Below are 27,916 nucleotides of genomic sequence, written 5' to 3'. Positions count from 1 at the left end.
TATGTACCATTTTGGCAGTAATATGTACACTTTATGTACAATACTAATATGCACCCCCTAAATAAGGTACCCTTTGAAAGCTTTTGTACCTTACAAAAAGCAAGTTACAAAACAAAAATAAGGAATATATTGCCTAGGAACAGTTAAAGTTGAGATGAACTATAATAGTACATCATGCAGATGCAGGTAGGAAACTACAGTAGGAGGGTTAAATTCGGCCGTGGGAGGACTCACACAACACATCAACACTTCTACTGTATGTTTAGCAGGTATGTTTCCGATCAGACACTGAACAACTGAAGAAAATGTTTCACATGCTTGTTTTGTTCTGTTTGTGCTGCTGGAGTCTAATCGGTAAGTTATAAAAACATTGGTAACACTTTACAATAAGGGTGCACTAATAAGCATTAATTCATGCTTAACTAATGCACAGATAATACTGAATTAATGTATTACTAATGATTATCTAAGCTGTTCATTGATTGCCTCATTAGCAACTAATGAAGAGTCTGTCTGGTTAATATATTAGTTCATATATGAATTGTTATTAATTAAATATACAATTGTGGATTAATTCCACAATCACTTATTTTATTGACTAATAGTGTTCATTCATTTGTTAATTACCAGACATGGGTCTGTCATGATGGGTCTGTCAATTGAACGACCTGAAATATGATTGTGATGTCCGTTTAAGTGTACGATGTGCGTGTTTGTCTGCCGCTGCTCTCCGGTTTTTTGCTCCTAAACACAACAAAGCCTCGCCGTGGGAAATCTGTTTTATTTTGGGGCATTTTTTGAAACTTCCACTGTTGTTTTCTGCTGTGAGAGGATCTATCTTTCTGGAGCTACGCTGATTCGAAACCTCGGGACAATCTTTCTGGGCCAAACCTCATGTTTGATCTGGTGAGCGACTGAACTATGCTTTGGTTTGCGGTGCGCTGGGTTTTGTTATTTGCCTTATGGCAAATTGTTACCTGGAAGAGTGAAAGTTTTCCCAGTGTCTACCGGTCCCACGCCATCATCATGTGTTTGAAATATTCAAGTTCGGATTTACTGCTCATGAACAACCACTCTAAATCTCGCCTGCCGCCTGATGTTTACTCAGCGTGCGTTGAGTCTGGGGTAATTCGCCGCCCACGCTATGTTCATCGAGGAGCCCGCTCGTCTAGGATAACTACTATTACTACCCCGGGATGGATACCAACTACATGGTCGACTATCAGAGGGACCCGGCATATGGAAACACCCAGGGCCACAAGCAGCAAATATCTACGCTCTCTATCAAAGTTGCTCCCTGCGGAAGTGCAAGTAAAAGCAAATGACACTGTGCTTATAAAGTCAGCTTTGATAAACGCTAGATCAGTGGTAAACAAAACATTTTTATTAAATGTTTTTTTTCTAGCAAATAAATTAGACTTTATGTTTATCACTGAAACTTGGCTGACTGAAAATGATTTGAGCCCCATTTCAGAACTTCTTCCCACAAATTGTGTTTTTTTCAGCTGCCCTAGAAAGTCAAAGAAGGGTGGAGGAGTTGCTGTAATTTTTTAAAATAGTTTTCAGTGTAAGCAAATACCAGTAGAGAGTTTTGCCAGTTTTGAAGCTATATGCAAAGTTGAATCTCCTTGCTCTCTGCTCATTGCTGTGATATACAGACCTCCGATCCTTAAAGGTGCTTTCTTAAATGATTTTTCTGAATTCTTATCTGATATAGTCATGAGAAATGACAATCTTTTAATTGTAGGTGATTTTAATATACATATGTGCTGTCCTGCTAAGCCTCTTGTAAATGAGTTTGTACAGCTAATGGACTCTTTTAATCTTAAGCAATCAGTATCTGGACCAACCCACAAGTTAGGTCATATACTTGACCTAGTGTTATCCTCTGGTTTCCTCATTAACGACATTTATATAAGTGACACTGGTCTGTCTGATCATTGGCCTGTTATGTTTAACAGTGTTTTTCCTAGTTCATGTGACTCTGTATATCGGCCACCTAGTTCTCTTGTGCGCTCCATAAACTCAGCCACTGCTTCCAATTTTGAGGATTTGTTTGTAGCTTTGACGGCCGGTTGAACAAATTTGGTAGCTCAAGGCTCGGATGTCGAGAGTCTGGTTACAAATTTTAATGCTTCATGTACTGAGGTGTTGGACCGTTAAAAGTAAAAACAAACAAAACATTTAGAAAATATTGTAGAAGGGCAGAAAGAAGATGGAAACGAGATAAACTGCAAATTTCTTATCAGCTTATGCAAGCCAGTTTGTCCCAATATCAGGAAGCTGTGGAATTATCTAGGGCAAATTATTTCTTAACCCTGATTGAAAAAAATCCTCATTGTCCAAAATCCTTATTTTCCACACTCAATTATGTGTTAAATCCTCCTATTTTATCCAGTTTGGTTCCAAGTACTGATCTGTGTGAGAAGTTTTGTAGCTTCTTCATAGATAAAATAAACGGCATTAGGTCCCAGATTCTACCATCTTCATCTGAAAGTTGTTATAACTTACTGACCTCTTCTAGTCTGTCTGATTTTCAGACTATATCACATTCGGACTTGCGAGCTCTGATTTCTAAAATGAAATTAACTACTTGCTCTCTGGACATTATTCCTACTGTCCTTTTAAATAAGGTATTGGAGGTGGTTTTACCCAGTATACTTTCCATTATCAATGCATCTCTAACCAGCAGCACTGCTCCATCCTGCTTAAAATACGCTGTGATCCACCCCTTGCTAAAAAAAAAACCCAGCCTTGATTCTTCAGAATTAAGTAACTATAGGCCGATTTTAAAATTGCCTTTTCTATTAAAAGTTTTAGAAAAAGTTGTTTTAAACCAACTCACAATATACTTAATTGTAAACAACATTTTAGATCCTTTTCAGTCTGCGTTTAAAGCCAAACACAGTACTACTACTGAATCTGCCTTAATTAGAGTGACTAATGATATCTTGATATCAGTCGACTCTGGAAACTGTGCAGTCCTCGTTTTGTTAGACCTAAGCGCAGCCTTTGACACTGTGGACCATTCTATTATGTTGCAGAGATTAAAACATGAGGTCGGCATTGTTACTTTGACAATACATTGTTACATAGTTACTCAGACAATACATTGTTAATTTGAATTTTTTATAATTTTTCAGAGAGATCAGTATGATTTGTGTTTCTTCTGCATAATATGGAAGCCCATTTCCACCACACAAGAAAAATAAAATCAAGGTATGTTAGTTTATAATTGTGACAAAAAAACAAAATAATGACATTCTAAATTAAAATGCTGATAGGGCCTACTTAAAAAGTTGAAAATATCACATACAATGTTGAAATTGTGATTTTTTGTCAAAATTACAGAATGACATAAAGTTAAGACTTCTACTCCGCAGAAGTAGCAGAGCTTCGCCTTCTGACAATATAGTTCCCAGTATATATACGGTTAGAAGATGACTGTGTCTCATGTGATCTTGTTATTTGTACACTCTGCGACTATACAAATCACAACATGTAAATAGGAAAATGTTGTCGTTATTTTGTCACTTATTGGGAGCAGTGTGCTAGCTGGAGCCATTTACCTCCAGTCTTTGTGCTAAGCTAGGCTAGCGGTGGGAGCGTCAGACAGAGTTACGGCACGCACAGAGATGAAAAGGGTGTGTATGGACTTATCTAACTGGGGGGTGCGGTGAATAAGCTAAAGTCCCAAAAAGTCGGCGTGTTCCTTCAAGTAGCGCTTCTCCAGGTGTCGAGCATCAGGATGATTGGATTATCAGGCCCTCACAGGGCACAGAAAAACCACTCGTCACGGATGAATGACAGGAAAAATCAGCACTTTGCATGTTAAAGTGATATTATAGAGAGAGACACAAGGAACCGAAAAGAGAAACACACCCAAAACACTCTAAACGTCCCTAAGGACGTAACACTTTCTATGTCACAAGTTTGACTTATGTCTTAATGATCTACCAGAGCATTTTTTTTCTTATGTGGTGGAAACGGGCTTCCATATTATAATAATCTATCACATAAACAGCACCATCAGATGTTTAAAAGCCGTATTACTTCGAATAAACTATATGTCACATTATTTATTATTATTATTATTTCATGTTATGCATTTTTCACAGAAAGTTGAAGAGGACGATTGTGTGGATTATGCACCAATCGCAATGAGAAGATGTTCAAACCTCTTTTACTCAGTCAACGGTTGAGTTTTGGGAAGTTTCATCAGGAAATCACAGCAGTGTAACAACTGAGACAAATCAGACGCAATTATTTGTTGTATTTAACAAATAATCTTTCAAAATCACTCTGGGGTCTATGGACCCATCCCCCAAAGGACCAACTAGGGCAAGAAGGGCCTCAGTTGCCATGGCTACTGTACCAACTGATAAGACGGTGTATTGCTCTAAAAATGTGGTCATGTGGAAAAGCAGAGGCCACAGGAAAGACCCACAGCCCTTAAAACAGACTTTCCTGCATTCATTTATAGACAAACTGATCTATAAATGAACATGCACCCCAGGACATTGTGCGAATTATTATTACTGCCTTGTGTAGTGTCTTATTTTTTGATACTATATGTATTTTATGATTTAACCTCACCTCTGGTCTCTATAAATTGATACTTTGAAGATCGAAATTATCGTGTACATGATATGTTGATGGCTGCACAACATATTAGTATTACAAGAATCTTTAATAGTTTCTTCTTCAGCAACCACTCCACCTGCACATGAAAATGAGCACGCTTGAAACAAAGATCCATAAATCGCCAACAGGGGAATTTTCCCGCTTGGAAATTCCACCTTTCTAATTGGTCAAGCAAACCCGGAGAGGCGGGACTTTTTCTCAGGCTTTATACAGCCAAATTCACAGTGACCCTCTCCTCCGGCTTCCAGATTCTGACTACATGCTCTGAGTTATACTTTACAGTAAGAAAGTTAATTTCCAAACCCGGAAATTAACATTTCTTAATATTAATAAATAATTAATATTGCTTATAATTCATTGCTGGACGAACAGGTTAGTTGACTGTGGCATTAAATCTGCTACATCAAGTTAATTATATTAACTGATTCAAATATTCATAATAAATTATAACAAGTTATGATCAATTATTATTAATACTCTTGAGCTAATTTGCTACAGCAGACGTGCAGCAGGATCATCCTAAAGAGGTTTAAAGAATAACTAACAACGTGTGTTACTGCTCCTATGGAACTCACTACCCCTCACTCTCACTTGATATGTATTTTCAATAACGTGGCTGCATGTGGGCTTATGTGTGTGCATTATATGCATATTCGTAATGCACTAAAGCAACATTGAGCAACGCAAAGGCACTATATAAATTAAACTTAACCTTGAAACGCAAGGACTTATAACAAATGATGTTACAAGTATCCATTAGAGTGTTTTCATTGTTTACTCTTACAGTGCAAAATGTCGATAAACTAAAGGAACGGACACCTTGCTGTGGTCTCAGTTATATATGTCAGTACAGAAATGTGGTTTGATCTGCTGGGTGGATGGACAGCTTGTGCGTGAGAATGTTTCTTCTGCTGGACGTGTGTGTTTGATGTCAGCTTGTGATCGACTCTCTCTGAGGTGTGAATAGTGTGTGGTTGAATGTGTTTTTTCCATTCCTGCTCACATGAAACCATTTGACTTCTGCTCAACAGAGAAACCACTTTACAACACAATGGTGATACTGAACCCATCAATGCTGATGTTTGACAAAAAGGTCTCAAATCAAACAGATATTGAAATATGAAAATATATATCTTGTGTGCATGTAGAGGCCAAAGTTCAATTCATAGTGTGAATAAGAATTAATGTTAAACAGGTAAATAATTAATTTAGAAGTTCATGTAATGTTTAAAAATGTTAAATACTTAAAAGGATACTAGAATTCATGCTTATATAGGATTTGGTTCATATTGGTAAAATATATACTGCCTCTTTAAGAGTAGGCATACTCCGGCTACATTACGTTGATTCTCATAATGCGATTCTGATCTTTAGAGCTGTGGTGGAAGCAAATGGTTTTCCTACCTGCTAACTTATAGCTACTTCTATTAAGAATTTTTTATTTCATTAGAATAAGTGTATAGGTCAGCTCAAATTCTCCTTTGTAAATCAGAAACCAAGGAATAAAACCGGAGATTTTCATCTTTTATTTCAACAAAGTTTCTGAAGTGGATTTATTGAACTGTGTTATTGAACATATATCAAGATTTCAAACCTCTACAGTGCATATGCATCATGATCTTATATATATACTCATGCAGTGACCGTGCAGTTAAGCAGTGCTGGTTGCAGTAGTTAGTTTCCAGTCTTTAACACCTCCTTCTAAGAAGAACTAATCTTGATACCTTTTTGTTTTCGTATAAAGGTCATCCTGTTTTTTTTTCTGCCAATATTTTTGTCATTATTTTAAGAATAAATGCAATGTATGATTTACTATTTATTTTTGATAGTTGTTAATAATTGACTTCATTTTTCATCCGTTTTGAGGAAAAACTAACTAACACTGCTAACATACTTTTTTTTGTAGCATAACAGTGCTCATGTCCACAGGTAAACAAATAAGGTCAAAACTTAAATGAAATAGTTTTGATTTAGTGCAATATGACACTGGTGGGCATGGCCACACGTCAAAGCAAAACTCACTCAAGGTGAAATCTAGACAGATATTTTAATTCCTAACTTAAACACTATTTTAAACACAAATTTAATGTCAACACAACATGTTCTATCAGTCATTTTGAATTTTAAACATGAATCGAGTGACTAATGAATTTCCCTCATGTTTTTGGGTTTGTTAAATATGTTGTTGAATAAGTTTGTTTAATATATTTTACACGTTATGTGTTTTGAATTGCAGGTGAAACATCTGCTATAATGCTATACATAAATAGTTTTAAATCTAGAAATAGGCCTTTGCCAATACATAATGGTGTAGATAAATCTAACAGCCTCTGTATAGAGCGCCATCTAGTGTTCAAAATAAGACTTCACATCTGGAACAATAACACTAGGGTTCTTTCGGTGTTTGTTTATCGGTCCAACGAGCCGACCTCGAGTCTCTGTGATCTTCTGTCTCTATATGGCTCAGGTCCCTCCTTCAATGCAAGTCTGTGGGATTTTTTTTCCATCTGTTTATCGTCCAGTAAGTAAAAATGGTGAGAAGTACACACAATGGATGATAAATAATAGATAGTAGCCTATGCATAGTACAAGCCATATGCATACAACATGATCTAGAATCATAAACAGGAATCAGCTCAAACATCTAACATAAGTATATTAAATAAAAAGCTTTTAAAGTGACAGTTATAATACAAGCTGCTGCTCCCAGACTGGCAACTGGGAGAAAGTGGACATCGACTGAGGCCGTAGAGTAAGCTAAATCTGCTCTCCGGCATGGAGACATTGTAGGACAGGTCCAGCAGGGAAGAGGGGGTTTTGGACTTGGGATAAGACGACCCATATGGTACAAGGCAACATCTGCCCAGAGAAGAAAGCTGGTCGTAACCGAGATCCGGCAGCAAGAGGAGGAAGAGAGATGCATGTAGGCAGTCTCGCAGTCCAAACAGGGACAGTGGAATAACTGGGAAAACCTGGAAAACGTAATGGAAGATGACAGATGGAAAGGAGCAGACTGAGCTTTATCATCAGAGCCACCTACGATATTCTTTCCATACCCACGAACATAAACCAGTGGACTGGAGAAGATCCATCATGTCCTTTCAGTCAAACCTCAGCAACGCTAGGGCAGATCCTCGTCAGCTGCAAAACCAGTCTTTCCAAAGGCCGTTACACCTGGAGGCACAATCAGGTCCTGGGGCAACTGGACATTATCCTGGAAGGAAGGAGAACCACCAACAATGCCCTTCCTCCTCCAAACCATGGATTCTCAAAATCCACTGTCTTCATAAGTGCAGGACAACTTCCAGTGAAGCCAACAAGCGTGCCACACAAGTCCTGAAAAGTGAAACCAAAGCGCCTCGAAGAGGTTTTCTGTCATTTTGGTAGTTTTTATCACACTGATTTAAATGTAAGTGTTCGTTTTTGTGTGTTTAATGTGACGTCATGATTGACAGCTGTGATTGACAGCTTCTCTAAACGAAGTAGTCCAACGGACGGACTTTTGGGTGGATTTTTGGGTTGAGATTGGAGTTTCAACTTTGATTTCTACATGTCCATTACTGTTTATTTCACACTGACACAACTAGTTGCTCTGCAATACACTTTGTAGTAACCGTTTCTGTGGGAGTGAGGGCGGGACCTTGATATCGCGGCTAAACTTCACGCTCACTACTGCGCAGAATCAGGTCCCAAATCAGCACAGGATATCAGCACTATATTAGGACTTTTGCGGCTTCACTTTTCACCAATGGAAAAGATTGAAGGGGTGTCGTTCATCTTTTATACAGTCTATGGAAGCCAACTACAATAATGTAATCGACCCTGCTGGACGCTGCCCGAGACTGGAAAATGCAAGTTGATCTAGACCGGAAGCTCAGTTTTCCGCCTGAGATCATCACAACTAACTTCAGGCCGGACCTGATCCTGTGGTCAACCTTGTAAAAGTCTGTTCATTGTGGAATGAACTGTGCCATGGCTAAATCGGAAGAATCCCAAATGGGCCACAAAATGACCAAGAGGGGTCAAGCAGAGGGGAACGCACCTGGGACAGCATTGTTGCTTTTGAGCATTTTGGAGGTGTCGAAAATGCTCAACAAACTACAAACTCACTCACACTCACACTGAATGCCCGCTCTCTCATGCACATGATGTTTGTCCACCCAACTGATCAAACAAAAATAAATAAAAAAAACACAGCAGCAGGTTTCAGTTTGACTCAGAAGATGAACGCCAGTAAAACTGACACTATGCGATCAGACACATAACTTTGTACTTTTCTTTTTTCATAAGTGATAATTGAATAAATATACATAACAATTTTAAAATGTTTGGCCATGTAACAGAGAAAATTGTTAAATGATAAAGAATATTTCACGCATTAAGGGCCAGATGAACTATAACATTATATGATATGCAAATGCAGCGCGTGAAACTAGGAGGGTCAAACTGTGTCGTGGGAGGATTCACACATATAGACTGAGTGTTTTCAGCAGATATTACATCACACACTGAACGACTGAAGAAAATGTGTCACACGTTTTTCACATGCGTTTTGTTCTGTCTGTGCTGGTGCCGTCTGATTGGTGAGTTATTAAAACATTTTTACGGTTTAATCTCATTTCAGAGTAATACAGTGGCTGTAATACACTGGGGTGACACACTTTCAAAAGTAAAATAATAATTCAAGTACTAACATATACCTTTAATATGCATCATTTAGTGATTAAAAAGTGAAAGGGTCTCACTCCAGTCACAGATTCTGTACCTTTTTTCCTGACAGTATCTGTGAAATCCACTAACTTTGTATTCAGTCTCTGTTCAGAATTTTAAACTGAAATGTTCAGGTCTGGGAAGGTCATGAAAATAATGGTCTCTGTTTTTATTTTTTTTATACTTTTTTAAATACTTCTGTAGTGCTCATAAATATCTAGAAAAGTCATAAGAATTAATTAGTCAAAATGTGCAGGTCTTATTTATTTAAAATAATGTATTGAAATATAAAACACAATAAAATTGTACTTTCAATTTGTAGTAATTATTTACACATCTTTAAATAAATGTATAAATTATGTAAGATTTAATTTATATTAAATCAAGGTTTATCTAATAATAACTGTTGCACAAAACATTAAACTTTCTTTAAAAATGACATACTTACATTTAAACCATCATTTTTATCCAAGTTTTACTTTATTTAAGATATATATTTTTTACACATAATATATATTTTCAGGCAATCAGTAAACTGTTTTCTCTGTGTGCTGACAGTCTCTCTGTAATGGTGTAGAGTTTTAAAGACATTTTACACATTTACTTCCTTTATCAAGAGCTTCTGATGTCAGAGAGAAGTTTCTGGTCAGTTAAAATGGAAATTGAAAATAACATTGTCTGTGTTTAATTATAATGGTGAATTCATCATGATGGACGAAATCAACTGTAGATCAATGTGCACAGATTATAATTATAATCCCTGATTTATTAATCTGTGTTTAACATTAAGTGATGCAACAAACTATAAGAGTTTGTCTGTTCATAAATCTCACCTTTTAGTTTTGTGTTTCTGCTTTTGTTCTGGAAGTTCTCAACGTCACATCTAAATGATAAAAACTGCAGCTGATTCATTCATCTAAATCTGTTTGTTCATCAGGTGTGTTTGGTGATTCAGTGTCAGTGATGGAGGGAGATTCTGTTACTCTAAACACTGATGTTACTAAAATACGTAAAGACGACGACATACTGTGGAAATATGGAGCTGAAAAGTCTCTCATAGCTAAAATGAATAAAAAGAAGCAAATCTTCTCCACATATGATGTTCCTGATGGGAGATTCAGAGACAGACTGAAGCTGGACAATCAAACTGGATCTCTGACCATCACACACACCACAACTGAAGATACTGGAGATTATCAACTACTGATAATTGGAGAGAAAAAATCATCAAAAACATTCAGTGTTTCTGTCTATGGTGAGTAAAGGTCATTGGTCCAAATGTTCACATATTCTTTTTTTATTTTACTGAAACTATTTACATTGTAAAAAATATTTATTTCAGTGAGTGAGATTACAAACACACACTGTCATTATCCTAAACATTCACTCAATATATTAAACCAAGCTTTTTTTTAATAGTCTATCCATATTTCTCTTAATTCTCACATTTTTCAGCTCGTCTGCCTGTTCCTGTCATCATCAGTAACTCTTCACAATGTTCTTCATCATCGTCTTCATCATCATGTTCATTGGTGTGTTCAGTGGTGAATGTGTGTGATGCGACTCTCTCCTGGTACGCAGGAATCAGTGTGTTGTCCAGCATCAGTGTGTGTGATCTCAGCATCAGTCTCTCTCTACCTCTGGAGGTGGAATATCAGGATAAAAACACCTACAGCTGTGTGCTGAACAATCCCATCAGCAACCAGACCACACATCTGGACATCCACACACTCTGCCACACATGTGCAGGTACCACAGCACTGATGATATATGTGTGTGTGTTTACTGACCTGGTCTCTGTCTTCTGTTGTAGATCACACTGATGGGTTCACTTCTTTCTGTATCATTACAGAACGGGACGGTCAATCTACTTCACAACCAGTGTCAGTGTCTCTGATAGTGTTGATCTCTGCTGGATCTCTGATGATTGTTGCTGGCTTCGGGATCTTCTGGATCTGCAAGAAACACAGAAAAACTGAGCCAAAAGGCAAGTGTTACATACCGCTTTTAACAAGCATTATAACAAATAATAATAATAATTATTATTATAGTAGACTTTGACAGCCTTAAAAGCGTTGTAAAAAATCATTTGAATTTTGTATTTTAAATCTCTCCCTGTTGTTCAAACAGCTCAGATTTGTGAAGATGAGAAAACTTCTGTTGTTATGTTACTTCATCCATCGTTCTATGAAAGAAACACACAAGCATCGGTAAGATAATTTATCATTAGTTTCTGGTGTGTGTATCATTTCAGCAGTGAGTCAGATGGAGATCAGTGTGTGAGTGTGTTTGTCTCGATAATAATCATCACACATTAGATATTTACTTTCTTTAATGTAGGTCCAAAAGAAGCTAATTAAGATATTTGAGTAAAGTGATAGTTGATTTATCGTCTTGTGACTTTGATGTAACACAGAGTTAAATTAAAATAGTCTGATTATGTTACTTTCATATTGTGATTGATCATATTATATATATAAATATATATTTTTTTGTACTGTAAAAAAAATTGTACTGTAATACATTTTAAAGCAACTGAGAAACAGTAAAAGATTGGAGGATATTTTAATATTATAATAAATAAATACAATGTTCTAAAAGTGTTGCAGACAGCAGGAAAAAAATAATAAAATACAACCGTTTAATTTAGCAAAAGAAAGAACAATAAAAAAAAAACATTAACTTTTAAAGGGAGGAAGAAACTCAAACTCTTCTGTATTCAGTCATAAATTAATTAATGAAACTCTTCACTTCAGGCTAATATTAATATAATATTGGTCACACTTGTGTTTGGTATTTAGGCATTTCTGGCATTTATTTATGACCAGCAGCCATATCACCCTGTAGCCCAAGATCGGTTGCCCACTGAAGCTAAGCAGGGCTGAGCCTGGTCAGTACCTGGATGGGAGACTCCTGGAAAATCCAGGTTGTTGCTGGTAGAGGTGTTAGTGAGGCCAGCAGGGGGCGCTCATCCTGTGGTCTGTGTGGGTCCTAATGCCCCATTGTAGTGACGGGGACACTATACTGACAAAGAGCGCCGTCCTTCGGATGAGACGTTAAATCTGTGGTCATTAAAAATCCCATTTGCCCCTTGGCCTCTGTCCATCATGGCCTCCTAATCATCCCCATACACTGATTGGCTTCATCCTCTCTCCTCTCCACCAGTAAGCTGGTGTGTGGTGGGCGTTCTGGTGCAATTTGGCTGCCGTCACATCATCAGGTGGATGCTGTACATTGGTGGTGGTTGAGGAGATTCCCCCCTTCTATGTAAAGCGCATTAAGTGCAGAGAAAAGCGCTATATGGATTATTATTATTTACAAAATTGTAAATTTTCCATTCAGCTTTTGTTATGGTTATGACTTAACACAGTCAGGCCTAAGCTGCATTTCCCAAAGCATTTTAAGAGTGAGTTTATCATAGAGATCATTGGTGGCAATTGTTCTACAATATTTGATTTTTTTTTTTAACACTGATACAGCCTAATTATTATTATTATTTAAATAACTTATTATATCTTGTGTGATGTCTTTTACAGAACACTGAAGAGGAGAGTCTTGTGGAGTATGTGTCTGTCTGAATTCATTTTCAGCAGGATTGAGTCTTTCCCTCTCTAGTTTTCCTTTGAGAATAATCAGGAAATCCCAGCGGACAAACAGCCGGATAATTCTGACGGGTTTGGAGTGTGATATTCAGAAATGTATAATGAATTGCTCTCCTAAAACTTCAACAGACTTTGCATTGTAACACAAAGACTTATTATGTAAATTTTACATTTTCATGTTTGACTCAAAATACTTAAAGAAGTGAAAGAGAGTCCTGGAAACCTTAAAAGGTGATCTGAAATCAAACTGTGATATTACTGTGAAATATGAAAGTATTAGGCCTATTGATATTCAAGGGAATCCACATATTCATGACTCATGCTTTGATATGCAGTGTTAGTTTCAATACTTATTTCCAGCCAGAGGAGCAGAAGCTTCATATATAGCACACTATTTTTATAAAGATCACATCCTGTTTTTCTGTATATCTCATTTTAAGAAAAATTCTATGTCTGACTTGCTGTTGTATTATTTATGATCAGCGGTTGTAGTTTTCATCAGTGAGAAATGCTGTAAAACAACTTTATTTTTTTCAGTATTATTACAGCGCCGTTAGCAAAGGCAAAACACATTAACACATTTTGTCATTTAATTTAGTTATTTAAGGCTGTGATCTGTAACGTAAATGACTTGGACTCTGGGCCTATTAAGTCCTATTGTACCGAGAGGGGGTGATCGCCCATGAATGCAAAATGAATGGGAGTCTATGGAGCTAGACGGCTAAATGTGTCTCTTTCACCCGATTGCCGTTGAGAAATCTCAGATTTGATTGTAGGTTTTGCAAGTTCAACATATAGGTCGAAAGACTGAATGAACGAGTACTTTTGTCCTTTCAATTTCTTACAGGTTGAGTTGTTGTTGCCCATAACACGCTAGCATTGAACAAGCTAATGAACGCTGATTGGTCAGTGAAGGACTGGTTACGACCAGAGATACCGCTTGATGGCATCGTGGCATCCGAAGCGGGACCAGAATGTCTTCTAGCAAAAACTCTTCTAGCACGTGTATTTACCTGTGTCAGCAGTGCTGCTTGTTTACCTGTGTCAGCTGTGTTGTGTATTTACCTGTCCGCTGTGTTGTGTATTTACCTGTGTCAGCTGTGTTGTGTATTTACCTGTCCGCTGTGTTGTGTATTTACCTGTGTCAGCTGTGTTGTGTATTTACCTGTCCGCTGTGTTGTGTGTTTACCTGTGTCAGCTGTGTTGTGTATTTACCTGTCCGCTGTGTTGTGTGTTTACCTGTGTCCGCTGTGTTGTGTATTTACCTGTCCGCTGTGTTGTGTGTTTACCTGTGTCAGCTGTGTTGTGTATTTACCTGTCCGCTGTGTTGTGTGTTTACCTGTGTCAGCTGTGTTGTGTATTTACCTGTCCGCTGTGTTGTGTATTTACCTGTCCGCTGTGTTGTGTATTTACCTGTGTCAGCTGTGTTGTGTATTTACCTGTCCGCTGTGTTGTGTGTTTACCTGTGTCCGCTGTGTTGTGTATTTACCTGTCCGCTGTGTTGTGTGTTTACCTGTGTCCGCTGTGTTGTGTGTTTACCTGTGTCCGCTGTGTTGTGTTTACCTGTGTCATTGTGTGTTTACCTGTGTCCGCTGTGTTGTGTGTTTACCTGTGTCAGCTGTGTTGTGTGTTTCCCTGTGTCAGCTGTGTTGTGTGTTTACCTGTGTCCGCTGTGTTGTGTGTTTACCTGTGTCAGCTGTGTTGTGTTTCCCTGTGTCAGCTGTGTTGTGTGTTTACCTGTGTGCGCTGTGTTGTGTGTTTCCCTGTGTCAGCTGTGTTGTGTATTTACCTGTCCGCTGTGTTGTGTGTTTACCTGTGTCCGCTGTGTTGTGTGTTTACCTGTGTCCGCTGTGTTGTGTATTTACCTGTCCGCTGTGTTGTGTGTTTACCTGTGTCCGCTGTGTTGTGTGTTTACCTGTGTCCGCTGTGTTGTGTTTACCTGTGTCATTGTGTGTTTACCTGTGTCCGCTGTGTTGTGTGTTTACCTGTGTCAGCTGTGTTGTGTGTTTCCCTGTGTCAGCTGTGTTGTGTGTTTACCTGTGTCCGCTGTGTTGTGTGTTTACCTGTGTCAGCTGTGTTGTGTTTCCCTGTGTCAGCTGTGTTGTGTGTTTACCTGTGTGCGCTGTGTTGTGTGTTTCCCTGTGTCAGCTGTGTTGTGTATTTACCTGTCCGCTGTGTTGTGTGTTTACCTGTGTCCGCTGTGTTGTGTGTTTACCTGTGTCCGCTGTGTTGTGTGTTTACCTGTGTCCGCTGTGTTGTGTTTACCTGTGTCCGCTGTGTTGTGTTTACCTGTGTCCGCTGTGTTGTGTGTTTACCTGTGTCCACTGTGTTGTGTTTACCTGTGTCCGCTGTGTTGTGTGTTTACCTGTGTCCGCTGTGTTGTGTTTACCTGTGTCCGCTGTGTTGTGTTTACCTGTGTCCGCTGTGTTGTGTGTTTACCTGTGTCCGCTGTGTTGTGTTTACCTGTGTCGTGTTTACCTGTGTCCGCTGTGTTGTGTGTTTACCTGTGTCCGCTGTGTTGTGTGTTTACCTGTGTCAGCTGTGTTGTGTTTCCCTGTGTCAGCTGTGTTGTGTGTTTACCTGTGTGCGCTGTGTTGTGTGTTTCCCTGTGTCAGCTGTGTTGTGTATTTACCTGTCCGCTGTGTTGTGTGTTTACCTGTGTCCGCTGTGTTGTGTGTTTACCTGTGTCCGCTGTGTTGTGTGTTTACCTGTGTCCGCTGTGTTGTGTTTACCTGTGTCCGCTGTGTTGTGTTTACCTGTGTCCGCTGTGTTGTGTGTTTACCTGTGTCCACTGTGTTGTGTTTACCTGTGTCCGCTGTGTTGTGTGTTTACCTGTGTCCGCTGTGTTGTGTTTACCTGTGTCCGCTGTGTTGTGTTTACCTGTGTCCGCTGTGTTGTGTGTTTACCTGTGTCCGCTGTGTTGTGTTTACCTGTGTCGTGTTTACCTGTGTCCGCTGTGTTGTGTGTTTACCTGTGTCCGCTGTGTTGTGTGTTTACCTGTGTCCGCTGTGTTGTGTGTTTACCTGTGTCCGCTGTGTTGTGTGTTTACCTGTGTCCGCTGTGTTGTCGATGCCTCGAGAGAAAATAAAGTGCAGAGCGCGAAAGCACCACAGTGACTAAAGGATTGCCGTAAAGCAGTATCTCTGGTGGTACGATATGTATGACGTCATTGACATTTTAAAAGACTTTTTAAAGCAAATAAGTGACTCTAAAAAATCTAACACCCAGCAATGTGTCATTTCTTTGCATCTCCTTTCGAATACAACATTATATCCTGAAAAAAAGTGGATAAAACTAACACAAACACACACGCACTGAATGCCCAGTCTCACATAGGAGATTTCCATCCACCCAACTGATCAAACCAAAAAAAAGAAGAAAAGAAAGAAAAAACCCACAGCAGGTTTCAGTTTGACTCAGAAGCTGAACCTCAGTAAACTATGAGATCATACACGGTTTTAACGTCGTACTTTTCCCCTTACGCTATAATTAAGAACTTCATAAATATATACAACAATTTTAAATCACGAGTTACTCTCTATTTCACCATGAAATGTAGTGTTTATATGACATATGATATGTATATAACATGTGCATATGTGTGTGTGTGTGTGTGTGTGTGTGGGTGTGTGTGTGTGTGTGCGTGCGTGCGTGTGCGCGCGTGTGTGTGTGTGCATTAGGAGGATCAGACTCTGTCGGGGGAGGATTCACAAGCTTGTGTTTGTTAAGATCTGTTGAGTTTCATTGATAATCTTATTCGATCAGGCGTTTCACTGAACAGCTGCAAATGTTCCACGTGTTTATTTTGTTCTGTTTGTGCGTCTGCCGTCTGACCGGTAAGTTATAAACATATTTGTGACGTTTATTTACATATGAGAGTAATAAACTCCTGTGGCGGTTCATATTCGATTATTTTCATCCGTTGAGATCAGATCTCTCTTGATGTTTTAGGTATTTTAATTTCAATGATTACAAATGCAAATCCTCCCATGAAATGTCTAAAAAAATTATTGAAATAATTTTAAATACTTCTGCAGTAATCATACACAACAAAAGTCATAGAAATTCAGTAATTAAAAATGTGTTGAATATACAGTAGCATATTTAAACTTGTACTTTCAAGCTGTAATTCATTTATCATATCATTTTTATTAGATTTTTCAGCAGATCATATTAAAACACATTAAAAGATGAAATTATTGATTCTCTCACGTCTGCCTGTTCATTTATGTGACTTTTCATTTAGTTTGGTGTCTCTGCTGCTGTTAAATGTTACAAACTGATCTCAGGCTTTCTAAACCAACATGATCATTAATCTGTTCTCCAGGTGTGTTTGCTGCTAATGAAGTTAAGTCAGTGTCAGTGATGGAGGGAGATTCTATAACGCTAAACACTGATGTTACTGAAATACATGAAGACCACATGCTGTGGAAATATGGAGCTGAAAATTATTTTATAGCTGAAATCAGTAGAAAATACGGGATCTCCACATATAATGTTGTTCCTGATGGGAGATTCAAAGACAGACTGAAGCCGGACGATCAAACTGGATCTCTGACCATCACACACACCACAACTGAACATACTGGAGTTTATAAACTAGAGATAATTGGAGTGAAACTGACATCAAAAACATTCAGTGTTTCTGTCTATGGTGAGTAGAGATGTAATTCCTCTTGTGCTTCTTGTTTTATTAAATACTGAAATGTTTAATTATGTTATATTTTGAGATGAGACAATCACTGCTCATCAACACAATGAACCAAAAATAACACTGATTTATCCATATTTATGCTTATTTATCTCATTGTTATCAGCTCGTCTGCCTGATCCTGTCATCAGCAGAAACTGTTCATCATCATCATCAAATTGTTCACTGGTGTGTTCATCAGTGTTGAATGTGTGTGATGCGACTCTCTCCTGGTACGCAGGAATCAGTGTATTGTCCAGCATCAGTGTGTGTGATCTCAGCATCAGTCTCTCTCTACCTCTGGAGGTGGAATATCAGGATAAAAACACCTACAGCTGTGTGCTGAACAATCCCATCAGCAACCAGACCACACATCTGGACATCCACACACTCTGTCACACATGTGCAGGTACCACAGCACTCATGATATATGTGTGTGTTTACTGACCTGATCTCTGACTTCTGTTGTAGATCACACTGATGCATTCACTTCTTTCTGTATCATTACAGCACCGGACACACACTCTTCTCCAGTGTCAGTGTCTCTGATAGTGTTGATCTCTGCTGGAACTCTGATGATTGTTGCTGGATTCGGGATCTTCTGGATCTGCAAGAAATGTAGAAAAATTGACAGAGAAGGCAAGTGTTACATTATAATAAACAAAACGTTATACCCTAAAATACATTCTAAATATTTATAGTCAACTGACAGCCCTAAATATAATTTAAAAATAATAACTGTCATTACATTGTAGTTAACACCCTTGAGATTATTTATATGAAAAGAAACCAAAATAATGTAAAACATAAATAAAAAAATCTTTACGTTCTCAAATTGCACCAAAACATTAAAAATACAAAAGCTTTCTCCACTTTATGAATATAATTTTACATGTGTAAAGATGCAGCTGGTGCTAAAGTTAAAATATGTTATTTATTACTTTTTGTTGAACTCACCATACAAAAGATGCATTTGACTTAGCTTTATGTTAAATGTCCTGCCTGGGTTTGATTTATAAATTAGGTGTAAAAAAAATGTCTCTCTAAATTTTAAGTGATGGTTCGATTTAAATTTAGTCGAATTCAATTTGTTAATGTCATTTTTTTTTTTTACGTTAAATAAAATGTGTGCATTTACACTTTACCTTTGACGGCCATAATAGTAATAATGATAATACACATGTTGTAAAGAAACAGATCTAATTAGGATTGAGTTGTGTAGTTTTAATGCATCTATTATTGTTGAAACAGTCGAGACTCGCGAAGACGAGATCACTTACGCAGAACCAGCGTTCTACAAAAGAAACGCACAGAAAACGGTAAGACAATTTATTATTAATTTATTATTTCAGCAGTGAGTCAGATCCAATTGTGTTTTTGACTGTATATGATCCATCACACACACACAACAGCACCAAAGCAGATGTTTAATAAAAGCCATAAGATTATCAATGCAAGAAAAACTTCTGTTATTTTCCTATATTGTGTTGTTTGGATCACATCACTGATTATATTTTTAGCAAGCAATTAGTAATTTGAAATGGAATACATGTTTAAAGCAACTGAGAAACTGAAAGACTGCAGGACCTCTACACTTCATCTATAAAGAATTATAATTACATTGAGGAAAACATTTAAACAATGAACGGTTTGTACGACTAGAACAAGCCAATTTAAACAAATTATGTTTTGTTGAACTTAATAAATTTAAGTTCTTGTATCAGATTAACATGTTAGCAAAACCGGTTGAGAACCATTGATATTGGAGATGTTGTTTGATATAATTTCCTCAAGATGCTTAAGTTTACATGCAGTGCTGATAAATTTTATTAGAAAAAACTACAGTAACTATATACTGTATAACTATATTTCTTGTATTGTGTTTTTACAGAAAGTTCCAGAAGAGGATCATGTGGATTATGCACCTCTCACAATGAGAAGATGAACAAACCTCAGTGTTTTTATAAGTACAAGACCAGCTGTGTGACCTGCGTCGAGTCCGAGTCTATGGTTGAGTTTTTGCTGAGAATCACCATATTGTAGGACATCCCAGCAGACGTAGAGCAGGATACAAATTTAAAGTATTAAATGAAGTGGTCTCCTAAAAACTTCAAACAAACTTGCCCTTTTAACAAATTCAATTATATGGTTCATTGGAGCATTTCATGTTTGACTTTTAAAGTCTTAAAGGGACCATGCGTGTAAATCTCATGATAAACATAGATGCAAAACACTCGTGCACACTGTGGTCTCATGTATTCACCTCTGTACAGAAATGTGGTTTGATCTGCTGGGTGGATGGACAGCTTGTTCGCGAGAATGTTTCTTCTGCTGGACGTGTGTGTTTGGTGTCAGTTTGTGATCGTCTCTCTCTGAGGTGTGAAAAGTGTGGCTGTCAATAGCCTGTGGTTGAAGGGCTTTTTCCATTCCTGCTCACATTAAACCGTTTGACTTCTGCTCTACAGAAACCCTGCTTTACTACAAAATACTGAACTCAGCACTGGTGTTTAACAATAAAGTGATATTACTTTTTGTAATTTTCTGTGAAAATCGAAAATATCATATACCTTGTGTTATGATCTATAGTCATGCAGCAACCCTGTTAAGCATTGTGACACTCAGGAAAAAAAGGTACAAAATACAAAAGCTGTCACTGGGGCAGTAGCTTTTCAAAAAGGTACACCATTGTACCTTATTTACCCATTGGTACCTAAATGTTTTAAAAGGTACCGCCCCATTGACCACTTGTACCTTTATATCTGAGAGTGAAGTTACAGTTTATTTCCAGATCTAGCAGAACTATTCTTGATAAATTTGTTTTTCTTACAAAGGTCATGTCATTTTCTGCCAGTGTCTGGATCATTTTAAGAATAAATGCAATGTATGACTTACAATTTATGATTTGCTTTTGATGGATGTTCATTTATTTTGTTTTATTTTGGATGAGAAACTAAACGCTGCAAACAATCTTGATTTTTTTTTCAGTAGCATAACAGTGGTCCTCTTCCATAGGTAAAACCTAAAGGTTGAAATGTATAGAGTGAGATCAAAATCATAATCAGATAGAAATCTCACCTTGATATGACAGTGGTAAAGTCCAGATGCAGTTATGAGGACAGCTCAAGATATCCACTCCTGCTCCAGGTCTGTATGACGATGACGACGAATCAGGAAACAAAACACATGTGTGGGTGAAGAAGTGTTGATCCTACAAATAGGCCTAATACAAACCACTTTTCTTTTCTTTTTTTGATAAATTAATATCCCTAATTAGCAAATATGTAGCTAGTTAGTGCAGTGTTCTGGTGGATATGTGAGTAACTGTTTAGTAGGCTACCTAGGGTGCGCTGTGGTTGTTTACTAGTCAAAAGAGCCACATCTCTGTGCTATTCTCGGTCTCTGTGATCTTCTGGTTTGATGTCTCGGTTTCCTCCTTCAATGTGAGTGACTTTTCACCCGATTCATCTTCATTCAAGTGAAAATCTTAAGTCTGGTCACTTAACATAGCCTAATAACATGTCTCATCAACAACACATTATTTTAGGAATCATCATGTCTAGAGCACAGGACTGAAACGGTTTACTCACTGATTTTCTGATGGGGGTTTTTTCAACTTCAAAGACAAGTGACTTGAAGTCAGTTTTACAGCTAATGCGGAAGAGAATATTAACTTTGATGCCGCCAAGTCACGTGAACACGGCTTCATCCACGCATGGCGATGTAGGCTACACAAGAAATTAGAAATGACAGAATTCTTGTCAAGAACATTAATTTTTAATCAAATAAAAAAAAGTTATTTGTGTTTACAATGAATAATTTCACAGCTGCCATGTTCTTAATCGTAAATAATATCCTTCATCAAACCTATGTGTTCCCATCTATCTAATGCTTCTGTATTGTCCTCCCTAACCGCATTTCTACAATCCTGCCAGTTCAACGCTGAGATTTTGTTTCTTCCGTTTCTTTTTTACTTCTACATGCGCTGAAACTCAAAGAAAGCAGATCTGCTATAATATTTAATATTTATGAATATTTAAACACTCTCAGAAATAACAATAACAACACTTGACCACTAGAGGGATTAATCACATCCCCACAGAATAAATGTGGCATTTTCTTTGTCAAGCGTCATAGCCTACACGGTTTTTATAAAGGTTATTAATAATGTTCACTTCTTGAAAAAAAAAAAAAAAGATCTATTGCAATAGAGCTATTGAACATGCAAAATTATATTTCTCCACAAAATAGTACAGTTATTGTTCCTATTATACAATATAATTTGAGATCATCAAAATTATAAATAAATTGTCATTTATTTTTTAAGTCACTCATGTCTTAATCTATTACATTTCTCTATAATAACTGTTGCTGTTTCCAATGCTTATTATTATTATTATTAAGAACAACATCCCACACAATGTGCCCTTATTATCACCTTATTTTTTCAGATAATAGCGGGCACGGCCATTTGCAATTTGAATATGTCTGACCTCCAGTTATTTTTAGCAGTATAAAACAGCTTGTTATGCTGCTTGATATTTCATTAATAGGCCTACATTAAGTGTGTACTACAAGCAGGATACTGTTAGACCACCATCTAGTGTCAAAACTAGGAATTCACATTCATTTGATGTTTTTAATGTCATGTAGCACATCAACACACACACACACACACACACACACACACACACACACACACACACACACACACACTGAATGCCAGTATCACATATAAGATGTCCGTTCAACCAAATTATCAAACCACAAAAAAAGAAGAAATAAATAAATAAAATAAAACCCACAGCAGGTTTTAGTTTGACTCAGAAGATGAAGACTCAGTAAAACTATGAGATCAGATACGCTTTTAACTATACTTTATTTTTTTCATACACTAAAGTAAAGAACCATTTAAAAATCAGTTATGCTTAGCTATTTAACATAGTAACAACTACTTTTCAAAAAGTATGTTAAGTGATAAAAATAAAGAATATTTCACGGATTAAGAAGAGTTTAAGTCTCAATAATGGCCAGATGAATTATAACATTGATATGCAGATGCGGTGAGTGAAACTAGGAGGGTCAAACTGTGTCGTGGGAGGATTCACACATATAGACTGAGTGTTTTCAGCAGATAGTTTCATCACACACTGAACTACTGAAGAAAATGTTTCAGGCGTTTTTCACATGCGTTTTGTTCTGTCTGTGCTGGTGCCGTCTGATTGGTAAGATAAAAAACATTTCTATGGTTTAATTCAGTGGTTGCTACACGCTCAGAAAAAAGGGTAAAAAAGCTGTCACTGGGGCGACACACTTTCAAAAGGTACTATAATCATTTTGGTACTTTTAAGATACTATGCATCCTTTAGGATTAATAAGTGAAAGGCTCGCTTCACTCACAGCTTCTGTACCTTTTTTCCTGACAGCGTCTGTTCAAACGAGATTCTGTTATGTGTGAAATTAATCATGAATATTGTGAAATCTACTAACTTTGAATTCAGTCTCTAACCAGAAATCTGGGAAGGTCATGAAAATAATGGTCTCTATTTTTTTATTAGTTTTTTAATACTTTTTGAAAATATTTCTGCAGTGACCATAAACATCTAGAAAAGTCACACAAAGTAATTAGTCAAAATTTGCAGGTTTTATTTATTTAAAATAATGTTTTTAAATATCCAACACAATAAAATTGTACTTTCAATTTGTAGTAATTATTTCCATTTTTAAGGCTTACATTTAAACCATCTTTTTGATACAGGTTTTACTTTATTTAAAATGATTCTTTACACATAAGACATATTTTCAGGCAATCCGTAAACGGTTTTCTCTCTCTGCTTGACTCTGACAGTCTCTCTGTAACGGTGTAGAGTTTTAAAGACATTTTACACATTTACTTCCTTTATCAAGAGCTACTGATATACAGTAAGAGAGAAGTTTCTGGTAGTCAGTTAAAAAGGAAATTGAAAATAACATTTTGATATTTAATTCTAACAGTGAATCCATCATGGTGGACAAAATGAACCATAAATCAAAGTTTTAATCAGAGATTAGATTTATAATCCCTGATTTGTTAATCTGTGTTTAATATTAAGTGCTGCAACAAACTATAAGAGTTTGTCTGTTCATAAATCTCACCTTTTAGTTTTGTGTTTCTGCTTTTGTTCTGGAAGTTCTCAACGTCACATCTAAACAAGAAAAACTGCTGATTTCAGGCTTTGTAAACCATCAGAAGCATCAATCTGTGTAACATCTGTACAGTTTTTTCTCCAGGTGTGTTTGGTGATTCAGTGTCAGTGATGGAGGGAGATTCTGTCACTCTAAACTCTGGTGTCACTGAAATACATGAAGAAGACGACATACTGTGGATCTTTGGAGATGAAAAGTCTCCAATAGCTAGAATAAAAAAAAACAAGCAAATCGTCTCCACGTATGATGTTCCTGATGGGAGATTCAGAGACAGACTGAAGCTGGACGATCAAACTGGATCTCTGACCATCACACACACCACAACTGAACATACTAGAGTTTATAAACTACTGATAAAAGGACTGAAATTGACATCAAAAACATTCAATGTTTCGGTCTATGGTGAGTAGAGAACATTTGTCCAAACATTCACATATTCTTTTTTTATTTTACTGAAACTATTCACTATTAACATTAACTTTGCACTTTTAATTACACATTAAACCTCACATTTTTTTATATTGTTTATCCACATTCCTTGATATTCTGTAATGTTTTCCAGCTCGTCTTCCTGTTCCTGTCATCATCAGTAACTCTTCACAATGTTCATCATCATCATCATCATCTTCATCAAATTGTTCACTGGTGTGTTCATCAGTGTTGAATGTGAGTGATGTGACCCTCTCCTGGTACGCAGGAATCAGTGTGTTGTCCAGCATCAGTGTGTGTGATCTCAGCATCAGTCTCTCTCTACCTCTGGAGGTGGAATATCAGGATAAAAACACCTACAGCTGTGTGCTGAACAATCCCATCAGCAACCAGACCACACATCTGGACATCCACACACTCTGCCACACATGTGCAGGTACCACAGCACTGATATCATATATGTGTGTATTTACTGACCTCTGTTGTAGATCACACTGATGCGTTCACTAATGTCTCTCTTTTCCTCTCCTTCAGTTCCTCCAGTCTCAGTGTCTCTGATAGTGTTGATCTCTGCTGGATCTCTGATGATAGTTGCTGGATTTGGGATCTTCTGGATCTGCAAGAAATTTAGAAAAATGAACAGGGAAGGCAAGTGTTACTTACCGCGTTTAAACATTACAATAAACAAAACTTTATACTCTAAAATATACTCTAAATATGTATAGTCAACTGATAGCCCTAAATATAATTTATACTGTAGGAATTTTATGAATATAATTTTACATGTGTAAAGATGCAGCTGGTGCTCAAAAATATGTTATTGATTACTTTGATGAAATTGTTGCGCATCAAAGGATGTATTTGACTTAGCTTTTGCTAAACGTCCTGTCTGGGTTTGATTTATAAATTATGTGTATCAAGCGATGGTTCACTTTAAATTTAGTCAAATTAAATTTGTTAATGTAATTTTTAAAAATGCCAGTGTTAAATGTTTAATGAAATGTGTGCATTTGTGCTTTGGCCCATATGTGGTGGAGTAGTGAGTTTGATGTGATTAAACTCGAGGTTATGTCCGGTGCGGACTGGATCGACTCCATTGTCCATTCATAGAGCTTCCTAACAATGGGTTTTTGGGGTTTGGACTGAAGGGGCAGTGAACCCGGGGTCAGTCCTAGAGCTCCTGCGGTCCGATTTTAGGGAAAAATCGGGTCCATCAGAGACGTCTAATAGATTTCTTAGCCGCGCCGAAAAAACACCACAGACACAGTATCGAAAATCTTACAGTAAAAATATGACACACCGGTGTTTTGCCAGATGAGACATTTATCTATATGTATCATCTTTTTACTCTTTTAATTCCTTTTATAACTATTTAAATTTTCCTTGCTTTTATTCTGTGATTATTTCAATTCCTTTCTGTGTAACTTTGAGTTACCATAGTGTATGAAATGTGCAATACAAACAAACGTGCCTTGCTTTTAACTGACAGCTGTAATAATAATAACACACCTGTTGTAAAGAACCAGATCTAGGATTGAGTTTTGTAGTTTTAATGCATCTATTATTGTTGTTGAAACAGTCGAGACTCGCGAAGACGAGATCACTTACGCAGAACCAGTGATCTACAAAAGAAACGCACAGAAAACGGTAAGACAATTTATTATTAATTTATGTTGTGTTTCTCTGTATCATTTCAGCAGTGAGTTTTTGACTATAATGATCCATCACACACACAAAAGCACCAAATCAGATGTTTAAGAAAAGCCATAAGATTATCAATGCAATGTTATTTTTCTATTGACTACCTATTGGATCACATCACAGATTATATTTGTAGCAAGTAATTAGTCCTTTGAAACGGAGTACATTTTTACAGCAACTGAGAAACACTGCAGCGACCTCTACACTTCTCAAATATTAGAGATCTATAAAGCATCTCTAATATTTTCAATGAATGTAATTACATTGAGGAAAACATTTAAACTATTAATGGTTTGTACGACAAGGCTAGAAAGAGCTAATTTAAACAAACAATGTTTTGTTACACTTAATAATTTTTAGTTGAGAACCATTGATATTGAAGATGTTATTCGATGTCATTTCCTCAAGATGCTTTATACTGATAAGTGCGGGGACATTTTATTAGAAAAAAATATATATAGTAACTATACGTGTTGTGTTGTGTTTTTACAGAAAGTAAAAGGGGAGGATCATGTGGATTATGCACCTCTCACAATGAGAAGATGAACAAACTCTTTTTCATACCCACTGTGACAACCGAGTATGGTTGAGTTTTTGGTGAAAATCACCATATTGTATCAGGACATCCCATCAAACAGAGCAGGATCGAAGTTTAAAGTAAATAATTGAAGATTAAATTAAGTGGTTCATGTTTGACTTTTAAAATCTTAAAGGGACCATGTGTGTAAATCTCATGAAAAACATAATGCAAAACACTCATGAACACTGGTCTCATGTATTCACCTCTGTACAGAAATGTGGTTTGATCTGCTGGGTGGATGGACAGCTTGTTCGTGAGAATGTTTCTTCTGCTGGACGTGTGTGTTTGATGTCAGTTTGTGATCGTCTCTCTCTGAGGTGTGAAAGGTGTGGCTGTCAATAGCTTGAAGGACTTTCCATTCCTGCTAAAACCATTTGACTTCTGCTCTACAGAAAACCTGCTTTACAAAATACTGAACTCAGCACTGGTGTTTAACAAAAAAAGATACATTACTGTTTATAATTAAAATATGATATACTTTTTGTGCGTGATGATCTATATAGCCTACTCATGCAGCGACCCTGCAGTAAAGCTGTATGACACTCCCAGGAAAAAAGGTACAAAAGCTGTCACCTGGGCAGTAGCTTTTCAATAAGGTACCTTATTTACCCCTTAAGGGTACGTATATGGTTGAAAAGGTACCGCCCCATTGACCGCTTGTACCTTTATTTCTGAGAGTTTAGTTTAAGTTAGTTCTCTCTAAGCAGAACTATTCTTGATAACTTTTCTTTTCATATAAAGGTCAAATCCTGTTTTGTTTTTTTTCAGTGTCTGGGTCATTTTAAGAATAAATCCACTGTATGACTTACAATTTATGATTTATGTTTGATGGTTGTTCTTTTATTTTGGTTTCATTAGTTTTGACGAGAAATGAACTAAACGCCAATCTTGATTAATTTTTTTTAGCATAGGTAAATGCCCATAGGTAAAACAAATGTATAGAGTGAGCTTAAAATCATAATTAGATAGAAAATCTCACCTTAAGTTTCCTTGGTAGTGGTAAAGTCCAGATGCAGTTATGAGGACAGCTCAAGATATCCACTCCTGCTCCAGTTCTGTAGGATGACGACGACGAATCCAGAACAAAAACATGAAGTGTTGATCCTACATTTTTTAGATAAATTAATATCCATAATTAGCAGATATGTAGTGCAGTGTTGGATTTGAGTGAAACTAAACCTGTTTAGTGGGTTAGGGTGCTAGTGGTTGTTTACTAGTCAAAGTGTCCACATCTCTGTGCTTTTCTCAGTCTCTGTGATCTTCTGGTTTGATGTCTCGGTTCCTTCCTTCAATGTGCGTCTGAGGGACTTTTCACCTGATTCATCATCTTCATTTAGGTGAAAATCTTAACAGCACGTCTCCTCAACAACACACATT

General features: G+C 37.1%; 3 protein-coding genes and 2 long non-coding RNA genes across 7 annotated transcripts in view; 3 read left to right on the top strand and 2 right to left on the bottom strand.

The window, feature by feature from the left end:
- Positions 1 to 273: 273 nt before the first annotated feature.
- Positions 274 to 16,322, top strand: LOC306987904 (uncharacterized protein). Its single transcript, XM_079592540.1, has 6 exons — positions 274 to 354; positions 10,292 to 10,609; positions 10,810 to 11,103; positions 11,207 to 11,341; positions 11,485 to 11,564; positions 12,891 to 16,322. Exons 1-6 carry the CDS (start codon positions 306 to 308, stop codon positions 12,930 to 12,932), a joined length of 918 nt encoding a protein of 305 aa, XP_079448666.1. The 5' UTR covers positions 274 to 305; the 3' UTR covers positions 12,933 to 16,322.
- Positions 10,188 to 23,927, bottom strand: LOC306987950. 2 transcript variants are annotated; one of them, XR_013795278.1, is made up of 7 exons: positions 23,779 to 23,927; positions 21,234 to 21,371; positions 20,984 to 21,111; positions 20,722 to 20,792; positions 18,095 to 18,253; positions 11,145 to 11,309; positions 10,188 to 10,237 (listed from the first exon to the last, which is right to left on the bottom strand). It is a non-coding gene; the product is annotated as an uncharacterized lncRNA (long non-coding RNA). The 2 variants fall into 2 exon arrangements; XR_013795279.1 differs by having other exon boundaries at positions 20,984 to 21,094.
- Positions 16,651 to 27,916, top strand: part of LOC306987895 (SLAM family member 5-like) — a 332,963-nt gene continuing 321,697 nt past the window's right edge. The window contains exons 1-6 of the mRNA XM_079592525.1: positions 16,651 to 16,792; positions 17,284 to 17,610; positions 17,774 to 18,055; positions 18,157 to 18,285; positions 18,898 to 18,965; positions 19,538 to 20,707. Coding sequence (XP_079448651.1) covers positions 16,744 to 16,792; positions 17,284 to 17,610; positions 17,774 to 18,055; positions 18,157 to 18,285; positions 18,898 to 18,965; positions 19,538 to 19,591 — 909 coding nt within the window. The 5' untranslated portion in view covers positions 16,651 to 16,743 and the 3' untranslated portion in view covers positions 19,592 to 20,707. Of the gene's footprint in view, positions 16,793 to 17,283; positions 17,611 to 17,773; positions 18,056 to 18,156; positions 18,286 to 18,897; positions 18,966 to 19,537 lie in introns of the transcript that reaches the window.
- LOC306987900 (SLAM family member 5-like) lies at positions 22,727 to 27,347 on the top strand. The gene is made up of 6 exons (XM_079592531.1): positions 22,727 to 22,868; positions 23,902 to 24,231; positions 24,392 to 24,694; positions 24,793 to 24,906; positions 25,838 to 25,905; positions 26,452 to 27,347. Exons 1-6 carry the CDS (start codon positions 22,811 to 22,813, stop codon positions 26,503 to 26,505), a joined length of 927 nt encoding a protein of 308 aa, XP_079448657.1. The 5' UTR covers positions 22,727 to 22,810; the 3' UTR covers positions 26,506 to 27,347.
- On the bottom strand, positions 24,736 to 27,905 carry LOC306987960. Of its 2 annotated transcripts, none has more exons than XR_013795289.1 (3): positions 27,719 to 27,905; positions 27,519 to 27,594; positions 24,736 to 24,874 (listed from the first exon to the last, which is right to left on the bottom strand). It is a non-coding gene; the product is annotated as an uncharacterized lncRNA (long non-coding RNA). The 2 variants fall into 2 exon arrangements; XR_013795290.1 differs by lacking the exon at positions 24,736 to 24,874 and adding an exon at positions 26,743 to 26,851.

This window comes from Phoxinus phoxinus (assembly GCF_949152265.1).
Source record: "Phoxinus phoxinus genome assembly, chromosome: 20".
Lineage (NCBI taxonomy): Eukaryota > Metazoa > Chordata > Actinopteri > Cypriniformes > Leuciscidae > Phoxinus > Phoxinus phoxinus.
This window is presented reverse-complemented; position numbering and strand designations above follow the sequence as displayed.

Excerpts from the sequence above, each read along its gene's own strand:
- LOC306987904 (XM_079592540.1), top strand. The coding sequence starts at position 306 with ATGTTTCACATGCTTGTTTTGTTCTGTTTGTGCTGCTGGAGTCTAATC. Across the intron at positions 355-10,291 it reads GTGCTGCTGGAGTCTAATCG|GTGTGTTTGGTGATTCAGTG; the intron begins GTAAGTTATAAA and ends TTTGTTCATCAG. Across the intron at positions 10,610-10,809 it reads ATTCAGTGTTTCTGTCTATG|CTCGTCTGCCTGTTCCTGTC; the intron begins GTGAGTAAAGGT and ends CACATTTTTCAG.
- LOC306987900 (XM_079592531.1), top strand. The coding sequence starts at position 22,811 with ATGTTTCAGGCGTTTTTCACATGCGTTTTGTTCTGTCTGTGCTGGTGC. Across the intron at positions 22,869-23,901 it reads GTGCTGGTGCCGTCTGATTG|TTTTTTCTCCAGGTGTGTTT; the intron begins GTAAGATAAAAA and ends ACATCTGTACAG. Across the intron at positions 24,695-24,792 it reads ACTCTGCCACACATGTGCAG|TTCCTCCAGTCTCAGTGTCT; the intron begins GTACCACAGCAC and ends CCTCTCCTTCAG.